Source organism: Prunus persica, chromosome G1 (assembly GCF_000346465.2).
Source record: "Prunus persica cultivar Lovell chromosome G1, Prunus_persica_NCBIv2, whole genome shotgun sequence".
In the NCBI taxonomy this organism is placed as follows: domain Eukaryota; kingdom Viridiplantae; phylum Streptophyta; class Magnoliopsida; order Rosales; family Rosaceae; genus Prunus; species Prunus persica.
This window is the reverse complement of record NC_034009.1, coordinates 39,481,813-39,504,045: the sequence shown is the minus strand read 5'-3', so window position 1 is coordinate 39,504,045 and position 22,233 is coordinate 39,481,813. Positions and strand designations below refer to the sequence as shown.

General features: G+C 37.3%; 4 protein-coding genes across 4 annotated transcripts; 1 reads left to right on the top strand and 3 right to left on the bottom strand.

Annotated features, from left to right (window-relative positions):
- LOC109947484 (protein FAR1-RELATED SEQUENCE 5-like) lies at positions 2,593–4,915 on the top strand. Its single transcript, XM_020557775.1, has 4 exons — positions 2,593–2,752; positions 3,232–4,005; positions 4,099–4,489; positions 4,822–4,915. The coding sequence occupies exons 1-4, from the start codon at positions 2,593–2,595 to the stop codon at positions 4,913–4,915; spliced, it is 1,419 nt and encodes a 472-aa protein (XP_020413364.1).
- LOC109947483 lies at positions 10,033–10,755 on the bottom strand. Its single transcript, XM_020557770.1, has one exon. It carries the CDS (start codon positions 10,753–10,755, stop codon positions 10,033–10,035), a length of 723 nt encoding a protein of 240 aa, XP_020413359.1.
- Positions 13,624–19,752, bottom strand: LOC109950717. The gene is made up of 8 exons (XM_020570676.1): positions 18,427–19,752; positions 16,375–17,163; positions 16,138–16,290; positions 14,954–16,044; positions 14,785–14,869; positions 14,617–14,712; positions 14,112–14,518; positions 13,624–14,016 (listed from the first exon to the last, which is right to left on the bottom strand). Exons 4-8 carry the CDS (start codon positions 15,280–15,282, stop codon positions 13,872–13,874), a joined length of 1,062 nt encoding a protein of 353 aa, XP_020426265.1. The 5' UTR covers positions 15,283–16,044; positions 16,138–16,290; positions 16,375–17,163; positions 18,427–19,752; the 3' UTR covers positions 13,624–13,871.
- On the bottom strand, positions 19,846–21,666 carry LOC18793176 (BURP domain-containing protein 5). Its single transcript, XM_007222260.2, has 3 exons — positions 21,502–21,666; positions 21,216–21,330; positions 19,846–20,966 (listed from the first exon to the last, which is right to left on the bottom strand). Exons 1-3 carry the CDS (start codon positions 21,538–21,540, stop codon positions 20,080–20,082), a joined length of 1,041 nt encoding a protein of 346 aa, XP_007222322.1. The 5' UTR covers positions 21,541–21,666; the 3' UTR covers positions 19,846–20,079.

Sequence of the window (22,233 nt, the reverse complement as noted above, 5' to 3'; positions counted from 1 at the left end):
ATGATTGCACGATCGGACGGTTACTAGGAACCTAGCCCTAGGGTTGGCATTTTCGGAGTATCCGGGACTCCATTTTACGATCCGTCAAATCCTTTTTGATCCTAAGAATATCTAGATTAACATATTATAAATCTAAGACTATCCAACGGTTCAAACCTATCGACTCCGGATAACGCACAATATGTGATATTCGTTCGAGACTCAAACGGTATTCAATTGAAATCCGAGCACACCTATGCACTCAAGACAACAAGGGGATCGCATCGGGACACAATGCCCTTTTTCTACAGTGCCCACGTGCCGGTAGCGCGTGGGTGTCCAAAGCGATTAGGCATCGTAGAAAATTCTCAAAATCACGGCTCAAGGTTCCTACCTAGGTATAACACCCTATTTGGAACCACTTTTGTTCTGGGACCTACCCTAAAAACTGATCGAAAGGGGCTGGAATCGAGATCCCAAAATCGGCTGAAACCCAATTCGAAAATCAAGCCACCTACACTAGGGATTGATCGAATCCTACCCAACAGGCAGCTAGAGCATGAAAAGTAGGTGAGAAACCATACCTCATTCATCGGAATCGGTGGCCAGAGGAGGGAGAACGAAGTCGGAGAAGTTCGAACAAAACCGGCCGCTTCTTCTCCATTTTCCGGCAAAACCACGACTGCTGGCGGCGGGGCCTGGCTGAGGTTGGAAAAGGATGGTGGCCTGATCATTTTGGTACCGGCCCCATCAGCTTTGGTGGCCGGACGAGAGCACGGCTGGCCAAAATGTGGCCGGCTATCACTGCCGTCACGAGAGAGAGACTGGGCGGGGAGAGAGAGAGAGAGAAAGAAAGAAAAATCATATTTTATCAAACCCTTTAAGCCAAAATTACGATTATGCCACTGAAGGTATTTTGATCGTATGTCTCTCATTACAACTCCGATTCGAGCCTACCACGTGTCTATGGAATCACCTCGTCGTGCTCTATGCAACGATATAGTCGAAATACCCAAATTCCTTCCTGGTCAAAAAGTCAACTTTAAACCTAATAAAATATTCTAGGGGCAAAATGGTATTTTATCTCAATAAATTAGTAACATGTGCGTATTTTATTCATACTTTTCATGTTTTGTATTTTACTAACAGTGAGATATTGGAAATATTAATTATGAAACTGCAAAGCTTACATTAAGAAATCCCCCTCCCCCCCCTCCCCTCTAATCTTATGCTTAAAAAAAAGGCTTACACTGAGAAGAGCAAAGATGAGTGGTAGATGGAAACCCGTTAAGACTGAAATACTTAAGCAACATAAAGGTGGTGAATATGAAGGAAAAAAGAAAACTAATATATATAAGATAAAGTTTTTTTAAAAAAAGTAAATAACAAATTAAGTCATCAAACACTGATGGAGAAAGTAAAACCACTTTAGTTCATCAAATCCAAATTTCGATCGTAGGAGAGACTTAAAATTTGATTTTTGGCAAATCTGTTTTCTTTTGGGAGCTTCTATAGTGAGTGGAAAGTTATAAGGGGTGTTTTTGAGGGGTATGTAAGAGCCGTTGGATTTCATCCAACGGTGAGTTTTTAAAAAGGGTGCATGTAGAATCGGGTTGAAATCTAACCCGTTAGAAACCCAACTTCAGTCTCATCTTTCCCTCTTTCCCTCTTTGTGAAAAACTCAAGAACATAATCCTCTCTTTTTGAATGTAAAGAAAACCCACAATTAGAAGGATCCAAAGCTCCCAAACCCTATAGTCACTCCATTGTCATCAGCTTCTTGGGAGGCCTGCGATCTATGGTATCCTCGGTATTGCGATTAATGGCTCTTACCTAGCTGTTGCCCTGTTTTGATTTTATGGCTCAAGTGAAAACCCCTTCTCTTTTTCATTCAGCAGACAAGATTCCAGATGAAAGTAAAGTAGCATATCTCTTTTTGTAGCTAGATGCCGCAGCAGCAGTTGTTCCTCAATTTTGGTAGAGATGGAGTCTCAAATACCAAAGAGTCTTCTCTAATGTCCACCACATTCTCTCAAGCTGACTGACTTCGGAGCTCCCGATTGATTTTGAGAGGTAAGTTCACTTGCTGGATTGATTTTATTGGCTTTGGTTTATTTTTTGTGAGGGTGGGAAATTCGTCATTTGTGGCATCAATAATGCGTCATTGGTGGAGTCAATAATGTGTCCTTTCTTTATGAATATTCAATATACTTAGTTGATTGTTTTTGGTGGGGGTGGAAAATTATGAAATGTAGGTAAAAGATCCTAAATTTAGGCTTAATGACATTAGGAGTAAGCATTTGGAGAGGATATTGGGTGAAGTTCTGTAATTGGTGGTTTGAATTACATTTGTGTTCTTAGTTGAACATGTTGGTTCTAATGTTATTTTTTCCAGATTATTTCACAAGAGATGACGTAACTATTATTAAATTTTGCTTGCGTTTTGTGTAATCGGAATCCAACAAGTTAGGCTATGTGTGTTTTGTGTCAATTTGGGCAATGTTTTGTGTAAGTGGAATGCATTGATATGTTGTGATGCAGTAATGACTGATTAATGAATTAATATTTGCTATGCAGTAATATAGAAGTGGATCAATAATATATGTAGATAAAATGTCTGGGGGCTCAGAGAGTGATGACTGTGTAACAGCTAATGGGAGGGTTTATATTCCTGAAGTAAGAAATGAGGAAACACCAGCAGTTGGGATGAAGTTCGACTCGCTTGACCTCGTTTACAATTTCTATAATAGATATGCATTCTTGGCTGGCTTTGGTATTCGACTTCATTCCAGCTTTTGGGGGAAAAATAAGAAAGAGATTTTGAGGAAAGAATTTGTATGTTGCAAACAAGGTGCATACATGAGAGATGAAACTTGAGAGAGAAAAAGACAACGGGGAATAAGTAGATGCAATTGCAAAGCTAAGATTGTAGTTGTGAAGGCAAATGGGAGCAAGAAGTATACCATCTCTCTTTTTGCAGAGGGACACAATCATAAGATGACACCCTCAGAAAGAATGCATTTATTAAGATCACACCGTCGTATTTCAGATTCTACAAAAGTACTCACAAAACAGTTGGGTTCAGTTAATATTCTCATTCATCAGAAGGTAAGTATTTTCGAGGTGCAATCCGGAGGAATGGATAAAATCAGATTTATCAAAAAAGATATCTACAATCTTGAATGTAGTGTGAATGGGAAGCTGAGGAACCACGATGTTGAACTAGTGACCGAGTATTTTATGGCTGAACAGAAAAAAATGAGGCTTTTTATTTCAAGATTGAGGGAGATGGCCATGACAAGTTTAGTCGATTTTTTTGGGCAGATGCAACTTCTAGACGGGCGTACGGGTTTTATGGAGATGTTGTTGTATTCGATACCACATTCAACACGAATCGATACGACTTGACATTTGCACCAATGTTGGGAGTTAATAACCATGGTCAGACAATTGTCTTAGCATGTGCATTTTTTAGCAAGGAAACGACTGAGTCGTTTATTTGGATGTTTGAGGAGTTTAAGAAACCCATGCCAGGTGGCGAACCTAAAATGATCATTACAGATCAAGATGCGGCAATGACCAGAGTGATTTCAATAGCCTTCCCGACTACATTTCATCGACTTTGCATATGGCACATCACATCAAAGTTCTCTGTTAAGTTACCACATTCTGCTTATAAGGAGTATTGGAGTGAATTTCAGAAAGTCATATGGGATACTGACAATAAGGATGAGTTTGATGCAAAATGGAATATTGTGGTTACAAAGGCTGGTTTGACTGACCATCCATGGCTAAGTTCAATGTTTGATTTAAGGGAATCTTGGGTTCCAGCCTACGCACGACAATTTTTTGCCGCTGGAATATCAAGCAGCCAAATAGCGGAAGGTTCTCATGGTTTTTTCAAGCAATACATATCAAAGAGAAATTCGTTGATGGATTTCATAATACGATTTGAGAGGGCACTTTCTCATCAACGTCAAAAAGAGTTAGTTGCTGATCACATAGATGCATTTGAAGTGGCTCAATGTATTCTACCGATGCCAATAAACAAACAAATGGCTACCTTGTACACAAGGACAATGTTTCAAAAGTTTGAGCAAGAACTAATACAAAGTACAGCATGTTTCCTAGAGCTCAAAACAGAGGATGCTTCTAAAGTTGTCTTTAACGTGAGCGAAAGGAAAAATTGGGAAACAAGAGTGGCAGAAGTTGTATATGTCAAAGATTCTGACCACGCATCGTGTAGCTGCAAAAGATTTGAATTTGTTGGAATTATTTGCAAGCACATCTTAGCATTGTTCAGAAGGGACCAGATTGAATATATGCCCGATAAATATATTTTGAAGAGGTGGAAGAAAACTGCGAAATCTGGATTGGTGTCAGATGCAAATGGCAACGAAATTAAAGACTCTGCAAATCCTGGTCTTTTAATAAAGCGGAGTACAATGTCTCGACTTGCTTCAGATGTGGTTGAGGATGCATTAATGAGTGAAGAAGGATGTGAGCTACTGTCAGAGACTCTAAAAAGTTTGTAGGTGAAGTTGAAGTTGTTGAAGGATGGACCAAGTAATAACGAAGTTGGAGAGTCCAGCTCTCAAACACAATATATGAAAGACCCTAAGAGAGTGAGGTGCAAAGGAAGGTCGAAACGAGTAACGGGAGCAAAGGAAAAGGCAATGAAGCGAAGGATTAGACACTGTCGGGAGTGTGGACACATTGGCCATGATAGAAGACAATGCTCAAGAAATTTGAACACACCGTAAGATGCTAACACTATTTATAATAACACCTAAAATTTGAATAGGTAAATTTTTTATGTGCTTTTGTTTGATGTTTATGCAGGACATCACCATCGAACAATGACGAATCAACTCCAATAGATCGTAGTGACCCATTATTCGACGAATTTGACAGGATGCACGGACCAACTGAATGATTTATGTTTCTATTAGACGAAATCCGGTTGTTATGAAGACTAATGATCAGGTGAAGTTTTCTAGATTCAGTTTTTATTATTATTATTATTTTGTTCATGTCCACCCATGAGCTCTTACTATGTCCACTGGTAATTGAAATGAAAATTTGCTTGGTTTCATTCTTGCATGAAATTTGGACACATGTTAATTTTACGTCTTCTCCCTATTTAGAAATTTTCATAGACATTTGATAAAGTATCAAATTTTGAGTTATGTGAAGAAGCAATGACTTTTACCATGTAAAATGGGTAGTTTATGGTGAATTATGTTTTAACAGAGATTCATTGATTATATCACATGCTAATGCAGCATTTCCAGCAGCCAGCTGTTGTTTCCATTACCAGTAATGATTTCCAACAGTACTCACTTTTTCCGAATGTTATGTTCTAGTGTTTTACTGGTTATTAAGATCTAAGCTCGACTGGTTATTAGGGGCACGATTTTGTAAACATTTGTAACTGAAGGATACTTAAAGCCTTTTGTTGGAACAGAGTGATTAGAAAGCAGCGTGTAAAAAAGTACATTCAGCTAATCACATTTTGAACTGTTGGAGAATATTAAAGGGTACACTAACATTTGAACTACTCATAATTCCACACATAAAAGAAAATTCCACACACAAAAGAAAATTTGATTGCAAAACATATTATGTGCTCCCTCTTAGCAATACCACGATCTCCCCAACCAACGGAACAATGGTAGCCACAATCCCTCGGTCGTATTGGTCAGCTTCTTCTTAGCAGGTCTCACATGCGTATGTTCACTCATGTCCCCAGTGATATAGACGAAATAAATATTCAGCAATATTTGGAATTTTATTATATATAAATAAATCATAAACCATTCACTAAACAATGTATAGCACATGTTATGTTACTTATGACTCACGTGTCAGTTTTTTGAGAAAAAGTACACCAGCTCTTTAATGTGAATGTACATGATAATGGGGGTTTACTGATTCCCAACTTGCTGTGATATTGACTGCTTATTGAATAATATTTCGATATTTGCAAAATATAATGTTAGACAGAAGGAACACATGATGACTTGCAATACATAGTCCCAATAATTATATATGAAGCAAATGAAACTGATATTTGTGTTATTTTAAATTAGATAATGACATTAAGGGAATATACTTCTAATTTGTGCAATACCATGATCACCCTCAACCAACTGAACAACGGTAGCCGCAATCACTTAGTCGTATCGGTCGGCTTCTTCCGAGCAGCTTTGACGTGCTTATGCTCATTCATGTCACCATCATCGTCTAGTATCTCTCTCACAGCATCAGGGGACACATAGTCCCAATTATAACTTGTATGAGTAGTTGCCGCAAATGCTTGAAATTTTAAAAATCCTTCGTTGAATGCCAACTCCAGTTCACTATGATGCTCTTTGCATCGCATATGGTTCATCAAACAACCTTTAATTTCATCATTTATTACTGTATCCAACTCCTCAGCTTTCAGCTTCCTTTTATGACTCAGCTTCAAGTACTTGTTCTTTTGGGAGAACCCTTTGTTCACTCTAATGTTAAGATCAGCCAAAATGGCCTCGTCTTCAACACATTTCTCGTGCCATGAATTGATCAGTTTGGAATTATAATCCAGCTTGCTACTGACTGCATGTATTGCCTCTAATGGATCATCGGAGTCCCCCTCACTCCCAAATGATGTTGAAAAAGGAAGGGGTCGGTGAGTACAATGTGGAAATAGAACCTGCGACTCCAATTTGTCATCTTCGATTGTGTTGTTGGCGCCTGAAGAGGTTGACATGCTTGAATAATCCTATTTGTTTTGGGAGGATGAGGATTGCATATGCAATTTCATTTGAGAAAGGGAACATAGGTTTATAGACCAACATACCAAAGGTTGTGTGTAGTCAACATATGTACTTTCTTTCAATTTTTAAAAAAAGAGGTGTCAGGTTTTGCTTTTCAAGCATGTCAACCTCACACTCTCCTTACACCACTGATAGTGGTTGAAAGAAACTCAATGGAAGTGACATCTAGTTAGTGAACTCAACCAAACTAGTTAGGATTAAACTTAGATTGTATCAGACCAAAAATTAATTTATACATTGTCAACCAAATATTTTTTGGCGGGAACCCTTTTATTGCTATTACTATCACTCCTTTCATAGAAATTCTCCCTCCACACAAAACTCACTCCTTCACCGAATCTGTCTCCATCTACTAAAACTCTCTCCTCCATAGAAACTCACTCCCCCCATAAAATGGATTTACTAACCAAGTTTGATGTGAGCATAATAAACACCCCTCCAAACAAAGACTGCCTTCGAAACGCAAGTGAGTCACTAGACAAGCAATGTCACATTCCTAGACAGAATGACCATTTTGTTGGAAGTTTTGAATCTGAAAGAGTTCTTGCTTTTTGGAAGGAGAGGCATCTTCAACTTGGTGATGAAATCCAAAGGCCAAGGGCACGTTTGGAATTTGTTGAAGGCCAAATTGAAGATGACAAAAGGCAGGCCAATCTGGATAGGGCGAATTTGCAGTGCATGAAGCGTAGACACAAACGACTTCGGAGTGTAGCTGTTCAAAAATACAAGAACTCATCTAATGCAGTGGAGTCAAAGAAGCGTGTGATGCAAGCTGGATTCGACTACTTCCGATCCTATGCAAAACTCGTCGTACCCGGGTTTGATTGGTCATCTGTTACTGTTTCCGACGTTAACAAATATACTCAGCAAGGGAAGTAACCATTTTGGTTCTCGTGTTTGAGCAGAGGCCAATAAGTGGAATTGGAATTTTCGTTAAACTCTGCTTCAAACCTATTTTGATGCTTACTACTATGGAAGATTTCAACCTTAATCTTTTGATGTCTTTAATTACGATAACACAAGATGCAAAGAGCTCATCTACTTCAGTCATATGTTGCTGCCATGTCCATTTTTTTGTGATCACGTATCAGATTTGGACATGGTTGCATCATATGCAATGTTGCCTTTATTTATTATATGTTAGGACAAGGTTTATGGAAAAGCATTTGTGAGTGCGTTTGTGACAAGGTTATGGAATTATTATGTACCATTTATATATTGTTTTTTGTACTGGTTCATCTCCTACTATTTCTTTCTTTCTTTATATTATATGTTTGTGGAATCCCTCTGAAAGTTAACATATACTGTGAAAAAATGCAGACTGAATATATAATCACTCATATAGACTAGGACAAATATTCACTAATATTTTAAAATTGCTTGACTTGTGTGAGGTTTTTCAGAAAAAGTATGGCATTATTTTATGTGATTGGACATGATAGAAAATATATTACTGATTCCCAATGCGGCGTCATATGGACAACTTATTGAATACCTCTGACGTGTTCAAAGCTCTAGGCGTAGTTGCAATGATGGCTTCAAAGCATGTGCAATTATTATATATGTACATTATTATAACAAAACAAATTATTTTACATCCTTATATATGAAAGGAAACTAATTCTTGTATTATTACAAATTATATAACGAATATTAAGGAAATATAATTGTTAAAGTGAACAAAAATATATACTTAGGGTTAAGAGGAAAGTGAGTTATGTAAAAATAATTTGGATTTTTTCATTGCGAAACGGATGATTTATAGGTTCCTCTAGTTTTATAACATCACAAGGAGGTCCGAGTAATTTTCGGGGCATTTTTAGGATTTTCCTACTATTTATTACCTTTTTTCAAAGATTTTTGCACTAAAAAAGTCAAAATAATTGCAAGAGGACACCTGGCGCGATCTCAGCCCATCACCTTTCACCACTTGCACTAGTGTACGTCAGTCAACATGGCCACATCCTTGCCTTTTACCCTAAATTATTATTTTATTACTTTTTCTTAGAAAATTCATAACTAAATACACAAAAATTAGAAAAATGATCCGAAAATTGCTACGAACTCATTGACACTCAATCTCCCTTGTTGAATTCCCCGATACATGGTTACACATTTTAAAAAAATAATTCCGAACATTAACGGGAGATGATTGTTCAAGTAGGTTATTGAAGTTAAAGTTAACAAACATAAATACTTAGGGTTAAGAGGAAAGTGAGTTATCTAAAATAATTTGGATTTTTTCATTGCGAGACGGATGATTTATAGGTTCCCCTAGTTTTATAACGTCACAAGACCTACTATTTATTACCTTTTTTCAAAGATTTTTGCACTAAAAAAGCCAAAATAATTGCAAGAGGACACCTGGCACGATCTCAGCCCGTCAACTTTCATCACTTGCACAAGTGTACGTCAGTCAACATGGCCACATCCTTGCATTTTACCCTAAATTATTATTTTATTACTTTTTCTTGGAAAATTCATAACTAAATACACAAAAATCCCAATAATGTTTCGAAAATTGCTACGAACTTATTGAGATTTCATCTTCCTACTGAATTCCCTGTTTCATGGTTATGTTACATTAGTATTTTATTATTATCCTAAATTATTTTTATTATTATTATATTACTTTTTAGCCTGTCCATTTGTTAATTATATTTACTCCAACTTTTTTTTTTAATTTTTATTTTCCGTGCGAATAGGCCATTTCTGGTGCTAATCGGTTTCTCTCTTCTTCAATTTGTTAATTTTTTTATTTTTTAGGTTTAAGGGATGTTTTGAAAAATAAAATGGAAATATACAAGTCATCTATTCTACAACATTAGGAAAAAATTATTCAACGTCATTCACTATTCAAGTTTTGCTTAAGAAACTTGTAACCAAATCATTTGGGATATGCTCAGTGGGAAAATGTCATTCCCAAGCACTGGTGAAAAGACACCTATTTACTCCATGCATGCCTTTTCGTTTACCAAATATTAAGATTGCAGTTGTGCAAAATATCTGTGTCAGTAAAATGTCATTCGTAGCCGTCTATGATGTCAGTAATAATTCCGCTATATAATATATATTATACATTTATATATAAAACGGTTTATGACAGCACAAATACCAGACAAAATAGATTAAAACCCCACATTTAAACAACATTTGTACAACGTAGCCAGCGAACCTAGAACTGAAGAGAAGCAAGTCCACAATGCATAAAAACCGTAAAAACATACTACAACTAATTATAAGGGTATGGATTCCCTCGCACAACATACACACGCATCACCTTGAACCAAAAAATACTCTCACGGTGCCATTTGCATCGATTGCAACAAGTCCAGAAGGCAGGATTTATCTTTTCTTCAGTAGGCCAGCCTTGAATAACAAAACACCATTCATTGTTGTTACAAGGGCTGCAGTGATTGAACTTAATCTTCCCATAGTCAAACATATCTAGGATATGTCTTGCAACTGTTGGTCGGCTTAATCTTTGTCTCAAAGCATCCCTGGTTCCTTTCATATCAATGTTGTTACATTGATTCAAAGAACACAAGAATTCTAATGCATCCTCTTTTGACTGACCAATTCCGGACATGTCAAGTAGTCCAACTAGATATGCCGCTTCTATATGGCCTGCCGTGGCTGTAATGCGCATCCCATACAATGCTTCCACGTTACCCTGCTTAAAAAACACTTCGAATGCTTCTCTAAATATCGACTTAGGGTTATCGCAAGCCCTGCATTGTTGCAAGAAATGCTGGACCGCAGGATTGGCACGGTACCAGCTAGGATGGTTTGGGTACTTTGCCACTGAAATGGTGTTCCACACTTGTGGAGTGTTTGCCAAAGTATGGAACAATGGGCACACAGATGCCATACGGAAGAGATCTTCCGATGATTGGGTTGCCACGTATAACATCACTTTAAACCAAGCTAACTCCGGGATGAAGGCTTGGGGCATATCCAAATGGAGATGCTTCCTTCTCTTTCCTCCGAGTGTAGTGAAATGTTTCGAATTCATTGAAATGTTTTTGGAATGGAACGATTTGAGGAGTGGAAGAGGGCAGAAATGAGAATATATGGGGTTTTGGTTTTGTTTTAGCCTCTGTTTATAGTGTTTTTAAAAGGTGTTTCCACTTGGGGTTTTTCCAAGTTGACCGTTTTTAAAGAAACTGAACCCGACACCCTAAAACTCGAGACAAAAGAAGGGAAAACGTCATAAAATTGCATAGAGAGTCAGACAGTCAAAAATTCAATTAATAACCTATTTGCATAGCCATTTTTAGGATTTTCCCACCATCAAATTCATTGATACAAATGTGATGGATTACTGACTAGTCACAGAAGGTCCCATCATATACTTTTTCATTTTCCCACACCAAACTACCACTAGTAATGTTATTAAAATGAAACCAATGATGATGGATTCTTATCCAACTAGTTGTCTTAATGAAATATAAATAAAATAATATATTTCAAGCAGTGTCCCCTCAATTTTCAGATTAATATTTGGTAGTGAAATATTATATTGCTTTTCGGGGTAAAAGATGTCACAATTCTGACGGTACAGGTGTCCAGATCGTGACCAACCCACCCACACACAGCAAAGAAGGATATAATTTGATTTGGGCAGAGATGAGAGAGAGCTGAGTGAGAAATTTAGGGTTATGAGTGAAGGGGTATGACTGAGAACTATGAGTGAGAAGGTATGAGTCCGAAGAGGTTTCAGTGAGAAGATCTGAGTGAGAAGAGGTACAAGTGAGAAGATTCAACATGTCTTCGTCTTCATCTCCTGCTCAAACAAAAAGGTGTCAGTATTGTGGAGCTACAATGGTGGTTCGGGTTTCAAAATCAGATAAAAATCGAGGGAAGCCATTTTGGAAGTGTCTAACCTCCTATGTAAGTTTTCATTTCAAGAATATGTGTGTGGGGGAAAAAAAACCTATGTCTAACTCTGACAGAATTATTTTGCATATATGATGCCTGCAATTAGGGATCCACCAGTTGCAATGGATTCGAATGGGTTGATGTAACCTCCGCTGAAGCAGAACATCAAGATGACACGTATGATGCTACAGTGCTGAATATGCTGAAGTCCATTAAGGACTTGGTATTAGTTTTATTAGTTGTATCAATTGTCATATTATTTGTTCTTTTAATGATCAATTAAGTGCACGGTTTCAAGGATTGTGAAATTTCTCCCCAAAAAGACATGTTGCACGCACCACCAATGAGTTTTCAAACCCATTTTGTAATTTTTGTTCTTGAAATAAGTGGATTGGCATTGAATTTAAACAAAAGCATTTATTTGTTTGAAACCCAGCAAAAACTTTCCAAGACTTACTTTAAAAAAATAAAATCATACGAAGACGATAAAATCACAATACAGGGCCAATACGATGCAATAACAAGACAATACATTTTTTTTTTTGAAAATTGCATAATTATTTAGTGTATATAGATTGTTTATTTGCGTATACTTAAAGTTTATTGATTGTTTACTGCATATAAATCGCATGATATTGAATGTTTATTGAAGGTTTATTGATTGTTTACTGTATGTATTTCGCATGTTATTGCTCCGATATTGAATGTTTATTGAAAGTTTATTGATTGTTTACATGTTTATTGAAGGTTTATTGATTATTAACTGCATGTATTTCGCATGTTATTGAACCGATATTGAATGTTTATTAAAGGTTTATTGATTGTTTGCTGCATGTATATCGAATGTTATTGCTCCAATATTGGATGTTTATTGGGGGCACAAGTACCACTCAAGTAAGATTTAAGGGGGAAAACGGACCTTATTCTTTCTTTTAGTAGGAAGAACAACTGTTAAGTTTAATTTCCTATTCAATACGACTTCCTTATGGTTTGTGTAATTGGGGACGGATGTATATTGCATGTCTATTGTGTGTATATTGCATGTCTATTGTATGTATATTGCGTATCTATTGTGTGTATATTGTTTGTCTGTTGTGTATATATTGTTTGTCTGTTGCCTGTGTATTGTTGTTTATTTCCTTCGTAAGCAATAAACAATCAATACACATACAATAAATGTAAGATATACACACAATAGAGAAGCAATATAGACGCAACAGACATGCAATATAGACGCACCAATATACATTACTTTTATGCTACTGAGCTGCCCAAAACCAATAAAAAAAAGAAAATCAATGAATTTATTAACCGATTATAAAGGAGAGAGGGATTCAAACCCGAGGGGCGGTACAGAACCAACTGGAAGTTTTTATAGCATTGCACCTGGGGACATTTTTTCATGTGTTTCTATAAAGAGGGCATGGTTGAATAAAACATTAGAGGCGAGGCCATAGCCGCTTATTCCCCTTACAGAATTACCTTATTAAGATGCAACCTATTGCGATTAATGGTGGCTTGCATAAACGATGACATATCACTTTGCAATGATGTAATACACTTAAAAAGCCATCTTCAAATCCCAATTCACATATGCAGTCTTTAAATCCCAATTCAATGCAGTTGGTTAAGGTTATGTAAATGTCGTGAAGGAGTTAGGCTAATATTACACAGAAGTTTGTTTCATTAAATCCAAAAATACTTTACACTCCATAGGCACATTCTATGTATGGGAATGACAAGTGTCTAACTTCAAAAACTCATCTGCCTATCCATTTAGATTGCCTACGTGCAATAGATTTACAGATCCATTTACTTTTCTCCTCACCAAGCCTCAGCATCTCCATTTCAGTTTCTTCATTTTTCTGTCTATGCTCTGCATCCAACTCCATATACATTTAGCACAATATGAGAATAAATGTAGCGTAGTATCACACTAATCAAAATGAAAGCATGCATCCGCTATAATATTTGCCACTATTTTGGTTCTAATTGTTATCGTCCAATAACTTAAACCTCAAATTATGTACAAAAATACACTAAGATTGAGAAAGACGAAGAAGAATAGAGGAGCAGAGGTAGAATTCGAAAAGGACCCGTAGGTCTCTATTGTGTATTTACATGAGTTTGAAATTGGACATTCCCAAAACCTATTTAATCATCATGTACCTAAACCAAGTTCAACCAATATCATGGCATGTAAGCATCTCCCCGTGTTATCTTTGCAGCCAATTTCAACCGAAAAAAGGGCATGTTCTCCGAGGTGCAAGTAGCTAACGGAATCTCAGCGCCCAAAAGCTCAATGTACTTCAACACGAACATGCCACAATCGCCTCTGAAGCAAAACAAGAACTCGATCAATTCAACTAATGACATTCTAACGTAATTGACAATTTAAAGTAATAAAATTAAATAAAAAGTTGTGCTTACTGATTAGACTGTTGTGGAACATCCACACGCTCTATTGGCCACGGACACCACCAATCTCGGCTGCAATTGTTTACGTAAACACCTTCTTCATAAAAGTCGATGGTGTTGAGAAGATTTGGAATCGTAATTGAAAGCGGGGCGAGTTCTTCCTTTAAGATCTCATCTGGAATAAGTGAAACCTTTGAATCGTACACTTGGATTTCACACAAAACTAGATCAATCATTACAGCCACCCAATGCTTGTACTTCGTCAACATACAAGGGGCATACACCTTATATATGTTCTGCCAATCCATCTCACACGCCGGAACCTTGCCATTTACAACGTTCAGTAAACTGTTTCTAATTTTCCACCAAACCTGCTCTTTTTTTCTTTTATTATCCGCAAAGCAAGTACGAATGTGATTCTGTGAAATAGAAAACAATCAATGGTTAAACACCTCCACAAAACAAGTATGGATAATTTGTAATTATTAACAGCACTTGGTCAAGGCCCATGACATACCATAAAAAATACATCGGTCATTGTCCAGTCCGATATTTCTACTTCCTCCAACTCTTGTTGTCGCTTCCGGATGAGATACAACCCCAAATCAATGTGCTGCAACATGTTTTTCTTGTCAATCTCATAATCTATGTACATTAAAACAAATGCATAATCAATTAAACTTACATCTCCTTTCAGCCAACCATCAGCTTTGATGAGGGAAGCGAAGAATTCAATCTCAGCTTCCATGTTGCCAAATTGCATCACCAAACTATGAATATAAAAAAGTTTTAGAACACAACAATTAAAAAATATATACACTCATGCCTTTTATCTCAAAAAACAAGGGACTTACTTTGGGTTATGGCGCCATTCCCAACAAAGTTTCAGCAATTTCACCAGATCATCATACAGAATCGCCTTCGTTGGGTCTAACATCTGAAGTCCGGTTGTCTCTGCCAAAGTTTTTGAAACCAATTCACTACCTTCAATGATCTTCCACATAGGAATGATCATCTTCCTCTTCCGTAATTGGACCCCTTGTTCCACAGCTTTACCTTTATCATTCAACCAAACATTCAACTGAGATAGCACAGCTGTAGGTTGATCCAAATCAATGTCCCCGAGACTAAACTCAACCTTTGTCCCCTCTGTGCTCTCGCCAATGTCATCGCCAAGCAACATAACTTCATTATCTTCTTTCTCACATTGGTTTCTTTACACTTCCTTTTCCTCACTTCTTTGTCTTTTCACTTCCTTGCCCTCCCTTCTTTTTCTTTGCGGATCATCTCCCTCACTGCTTTTCCTTTGCAGTTCCTCTCCCTTACTGCTTTTTCTTTTCACTTCCTCTCCCTCACTGCTCTTTCTTTGCGTTTTCTCTCCCTTACTGCTTTTTATTTTCACTTGCTCTCCTTCACTTCTTTTCCTTTGAGCTTCCTCTACCTCACTTGGTTTTCCTTGCACTTCACCCCCTTCAATCCCCTCCTCTTCCTTTTCCTCTCCCTCAATTCTATTACTTGGCCCTTCACCCCCTTCAATCCCTTCATCTTCCTTTTCCTCTCCCTCATTTCTGTTACTTGGCCCTTCATCCCATTGAATGTCATCCATTTCCTCACTTCCCTTAAATAGATGTGAGATGACACAAAGATTCGTCCTCTCTTTCAGTAAAGCTAGGTCCCTCCTTACTTCCTGCTCAAATTGAGGACCTAAACAGTGGTCCAAAAGTTTTTCCATCCGTATGACCTTTAACTCAAGGACGTCTTTTTCCAACTTTACTTGAAACAACTCGGACCTCAACAAGCTTACCACCTTGTTCAACTCATCAAGGTCAGCACATGAAGAAGGAATTGACTCTGCCGAGACAACAGCAGGGCGATCCTGTGGCCAACTCCAATATGGTTGTCTCATTTCCTCTTCACTCGGACATAGCGCCCGCAACTGAACTGACTGTTTCAGAATACAGACAAGAGTCATATTCAATCATTCTACTTCATAATTTCATTAAATCTTATAAATAGTTCTAAGGGCTGCAAACCAAACCTCTTTGCTCTGGAAAAAATAATTGTTCAACTTTCTCATCTCAGGAACAGACGTAGTAGTTCTCCATCGCAAAATACGCGGGACAGCTGTCGGATCAACAACCTTGCAGTAATTCAGGTCTGCCATTCTAGCAATTAATTCATATACCCAAATCTACACAATTCACAGGACAAAAGTCATTATTTAAGTTTTAAAGAAAAACAAGACATAACTGACATGAACATTATTACCATGTACCTGGAAAGCATACGTGAAACCTTTAAAACTCCAACCACCCCTTTGCACTTCACCATGCTTATCCTTCTTGCCCTTTTCATTTCTCCGGCTTGTTCCTGTTACCTTACTTTTCCCCTTCCCTCTTCCCTCTTCATTTTCAAAGCTTTTCACATACTTTGTTGGTGCAGAAAATAGACTGTCTTTGGTTTTGTCAAAGGACACCGAACCCCACGGATACCTGTTGAACGCATCTAAGTCCTCTACAAGGGTCAGGTAATTTAGATTGATGTTCAAATGTTTGTCCCTTCCCAAAACCACTAACTCAGCAAAGTAAACAAGAGCTAGCTTGTAGATGTCATCTTCCTCTGTGCACCTCAAAAATGTTTATTCTAAAGCATTGCATGTAATTCATTCGTCTATAAAATATCTTTTCTGAAGTCTAATTTCATCACTCTCTCCACTGGAAACTTCAGGCACTTCCCCAAAACGAAGCCCTGTGATCAAACAGAAATCTTGACGAGTGAACTGAGCAACGTCACACCCTATTAAGAAACTCAGTCCATCCAAGTCTTTCACACCCTGCCCCGCTACTCTACGCAACACAACCCCATGCACAATCTGCCCGCTAAACTGAATCTTATCTATATTCAGAAGATGGCCAAAGCATGATGTCTTGAATTGTTCTAATTGTTCCGCACTCAACTTCGCTCGAATTGCAGCTAGAGATGAATTTGCATGTGAGCAGTTGTTCACCCGTGACGAATATGCCTCTGACTCTGGCCATACCAGCTCCACATTGGATCCCATTTCCTGAAATACAAGATGAAATAACATGAACACATATACTACCACGTATTTGCACAATCACATTGGTATTTACACAACTAGTCAACCAGGCACATTACAAATTTTACAAAGTACATAAGCATAGGGATTACTGATCACAGGCTTTAACATCATCAAAGCAATATGAAAAATTTTGTGCAAATACCTGTTAATGCAATGATTATGTGAATTACAAACAATTTCATGTGTTTTATTCATGGATCCAAATTCGAATCAATGGTTGATGCATGAGTGAGTGTGAGTGCAATCTAGGCAAGTTCTGCACTTCACACACATGACAATTATTGTCATCTCATACACAACACAAAATAAATAAATAAATAATATAGTGGAAGGAAGCAAAGCAAAGCATCTACTCTGCTATCTGCTTGCTAAGCAATTGCCACATCCTTCTTTCTTTCTAGCTTTTTCTTCTGTCAGCCACAATTGTCATAGATCAACCTTTATTTCAAATGCTTTGCACTTTTATTCATGAGTTTATTATTATCTGTTCTCATTTCTCATAGGCAAATTTAGTAACAAATGAAATAATATTTATTTAAAAAAATATATAAATTCTAGTGCCAGAGAGGTACTCTGCACTGCTTCAAATGTGGAAGGTTTTGAGGGCCTCCTCCAATTCAACACCATTATATCTTATTCATATCATTACTAACATGTTATTGAGATGTTATTGACATGTGATTGACTTGATTTTTATTTGTTTTTTAACATATACCCAAGTAAAAATTAACATGCAATTGAAGCACAAAGAAGAGATGCCAAATCCAACAACATTGATGGTACAAATTGGGAAAAACCGTTACTCTAACCCTAAACTCAAATTCCATAAATTACTCATCAAATGCTTTGCACTTCTATTCATGAGTTTATTATTATCTGTTCTCATGTTTCTCAGGCAAATTTAGTAACAAAGGAAATCATATTTATTTCAAAATATATATATATTCTAGCGCCAGAGAGATAATCTGCACTATGCACTGCTTCAAATGTGGAATGTTTTGAGGGCCTCCTCCAATTCAACACCATTATCTTATTCATATCATTATTGACATGTTATTCACTTGTTATTGACTTGATTTTCATTCTTTTTTTAACATATACCCAAGCAAAAATTAACATGCAACTGAAGCACAAAGAAGAGATGCCAAATCCAACAAAATTGATGGTACAAATTGGGGAAAACCATTACTCTAACCCTAAACTCAAATTCCATAAATTACTCACCAAATGCTGGTTATTGAACAATCGCAAGGTGTCTGTGCGGGGTCTTTGTGTTGCTTTGCTCCACAAATGGAACCTACCACTTCCAACGAATACGGCTTCTCTCCTCCCCCTTCCACTGCTTCGCCCCTTCACTGTTTCGGAATCCACACCTTTGCCCCTTCTACTCAAAATAAATACTTTTTCAGGGTCTGGAGAACGGAGTGGCTTCAACCGTTGCCTTTAACCGTCGTTAACCGTTGCCTTCAACCGTTTCTCAGAGCTATGGGTTTTAAAGAGATGAGTTTTTTCTGTTCAAACTTCGAACTTGCCTCTTCTTCTTCTTTTTCGGACGTGCTTGCCTCTTCTTCTTCTTTTTCGGACGTGCTGGATATTCAATTCGGGTTTGGGTTCCTCACCTACCCGATTTTAAAACTTTATCTCAATTCTCCCCAGCCCTTGGATTGATCTGATGGCTATAAAGTGAACCCCTTATAACTTACCCCTTATAACTTTCCATTCATTATAGTCTGAGCGTTTTCTTTTTGTGAAGTTGGTTTGGGTCCCAACTTCCAAGGCCCAAAACGCAAAAGCGTAAAAACTAACTCAAAGCATTTCCTTGGCCTATACAATCCTCAAGAAGAAGACAAGCCCCACGAGATGAAGAAGAAAAAGGGGAGAAATCTATGGGTTGACCTGAATTTTAAATCAACTTTTTTTTTTTTTGGGTCAAGGAATTTTAAATCAACTTGTTCTTACAATTACCCGATCATTGTGGTATTATTAAGAGAAAATTTCTGTTACATCTACGGCCGGAGAAAGCAATCTGCAAGTGAGCAGGTGCAAATTCCTTTCCTTGTGTTTTTCTACTTTTTATTCTTTTCATTTCATAATATTTCTTCTGGATTAATGTATTGTTCTATAAATTGCTATATATGTTCATAATATCTATTTGCCTGGAGGTTTAAGTCGCTTGTGTTTCATGGTATGATTTGATTTTGCTTTGTAATCTAAATTTCAAGAACTAAATTGACACACTGGTCAAAGTTGAGGGGGTTGTTTGTATCTTGTAGAATTTCTAATTGTGTTTGCATATGCTATATGAGTATGCAAACTTAAATAGTATAGTAGGAAATAACAAAAAGAGTATAGTATTTAGGGAGGCACTTGTATGCTTTACATGATGGATTAGATTAGTACTGGAATTTGATCCTTTTGTGATCAAGGAAGTTTGCTTTGGTGTTACAGACAGAGCATGGAAAATATGTTGTTTTGCGTCTTGGTATATGTTTCTGGATACATTAGTTCTTGATAGTTTGAGGACTTTGATATAAATGAAGGCTTCTCTAACTACATGCATTAGCAGCCTATTCCAACGTAACAATTCAACACTCAAACATTGGGTAGAACCACAAAGCCAAAGCATATATAAAAAATATATATAGATTAATATCTCTTCATAAATATAGCATGCTTTATTATGAGTACAAGTTGAAGTCTATATAGTTACAAGAGAAAACATGATCGGGTTAATTTCAAGCAGTTTCTGTAATCTGTGTTTTTCAGGCAACCCAACCACTAATCCCAAAAACTTCATCTCATCATATATCTTACACCACATGATGAAGAGGCAGAAATAAGTAAGGAGATAATTATACGTACAGTGCTAAGTGATGATCATGCAGATTTGTGGTTCGGAACCCAGGCAATAGCATCAGTGGAAATGAAATGGCAGATGGGAATGGTTCCGGGCTTAACGTTGACGATTTGGAAGGACATATGCTCTGGGTCCCATTCTGATGTGTCTAGATGGCAGATGGTTACTGCTTTAACCTTCTCCCCATCATCGCCTTTCAGGGAGAGAGCATAAGCTGCTGTATGTTTTATTGCATGGCAGAAAAACACAGCATAGGGATAGTTCTGCTTATGACACACAACGACTTTGTCACCTGCCAACTTCTTCAGTCCCGGCATTGTTGTATAGTTTTGGATGGACATGGTGCCTCCTTTTTCCAATACCTCCGTCGAGATTGCTTCAACGTTTCTTGTTCCAAGCTTCGAAGTGCTAAAATCAACCATTGATTCTAAAGATGTGGCGCAATATATTTCCTCTCCCTTAAGGCCTGGAGCTTCACACTCTTCGATTGTTTGCTTAATTGTTTTGGCTTCCTCAGATGTTGGCTTCACTGAAAAATGGTTGAAAATTTCTGGTAGTTTGTTAGAGGAGAAGGGGATCGATTGAGCGCTTTCTCGCGGCAAGAAAGTAGCCGTGTTTGAATTTCTAGGGAATTGGAACTTCATTGTTGTGCCAGGGCTCATGTCCTTCTCCAAGAAGAAAATAGCCAAGTCTTTATAATGGAGTAGTTGATTGTCAGATGGAGAAGCACCTCTTCCATAGTTTTTTTGAACGGAGTAACTTTTATTGCCTCTTCCATACCTTTTTTGACTGCGGTAACTTTTATTGCCTCTTCCATACCTTTTTTGACTGTAGTAACGTTTATTGCCCAATGGGAAAGTTTCAGGTTTGCCAACGTCATTTGTGCTCTTTTCTTCATTTTTGGAGTCTGCAAATTATATATCCACGCCATAATGGAAAATAAGTGGTCAGCCGATTGAAGAGTGAGTGACACATTTGTGAATATGTAGCCGTACGTACTCTAGTACCACACTATAATTACTCATGTAATAACTTTTGCCGAGGTTAATAATAAATTGGAAAACAGTACTTAACCGATAAATATGTGGTTGGAACACATTTCAGTAAAATGGCAGGTAGAAAAAATATCTAAGATTCTAAATGGCTTAACACAAACCAGGATGCAGAAGTTCACTGATAGATCTTGGCATCTGTGTGTTTGGCAGGACGGAGTTCCAGTAAAGTTGAGGTGCTGGTTGCGCAGCATGGATTGCCAGTGCCACCGCTGCTAGCTGCAACATTAATTTGAACTCTAATTAAAATAAAATCACAAAGTGTAATTAATTAGTGGACGACACTTATGTGGTAAATAAAATCAGAGAGGATTATAGGAACGCAAAACTTTCGTTTATATAGAGTACAATGAGAGATAATGGAAATGTTAATCAAATTGCAGAGCTTACACTGAGAAGAGCAAAGATGAGTGGGAGATGAAACCCCATTAGGACTGAAATTAACTTGGCAACAGATGTAGCTAGTGGATATGAAGCAAGAAATTAAAGAAAGTCGGAGCTGGATCTTATGGTAACAGTAGCAACTGGCTTCACCATTTTATAGACGAATGATGAGGGGTACCCAGAAGTAACACTCCACCCACCAATATAGAGCTTAATTACTTCCCACTGCCTCTCTCACTTAAATTCATTTGCATGTGGCATGTGGGAGAAAGGTACCGCAGGTTTTTGAGATAAAACCTCACAGCTGGATGGTCCATAAAATACATGATTAATCATAATGGACCACTTAAATTTGAGAAGGGTGGAGAGCCTGCTGGGAACAATAATTTTAGGACCACATGTCATGAAAAAAAAAAAAAAATGTCCCTTTATATATTTAGAGGGTACAATTATTGGCATGAGCAATCCTACAATGCATCCTCTAGATATTTTCCCTTTCCTTGGTTCAGAAAATTCTCAGAAAATAAAAATGATGGAAACTTCCAATTTTCACTAGAATTAAGGATACACATATGATGAATCTGAGCACTACAGAGAAATTAATTTTAGTAGAAATTGGTAGACATATGAAGTTTGTAAAGTAGAACACTTTGTAGATTTTTGTAGAAATTATGTGCTTCCGAAATCTTGGGCTTCTATTAAATATATCAATTTGTGCATATTTTTCTTTCTCACGTT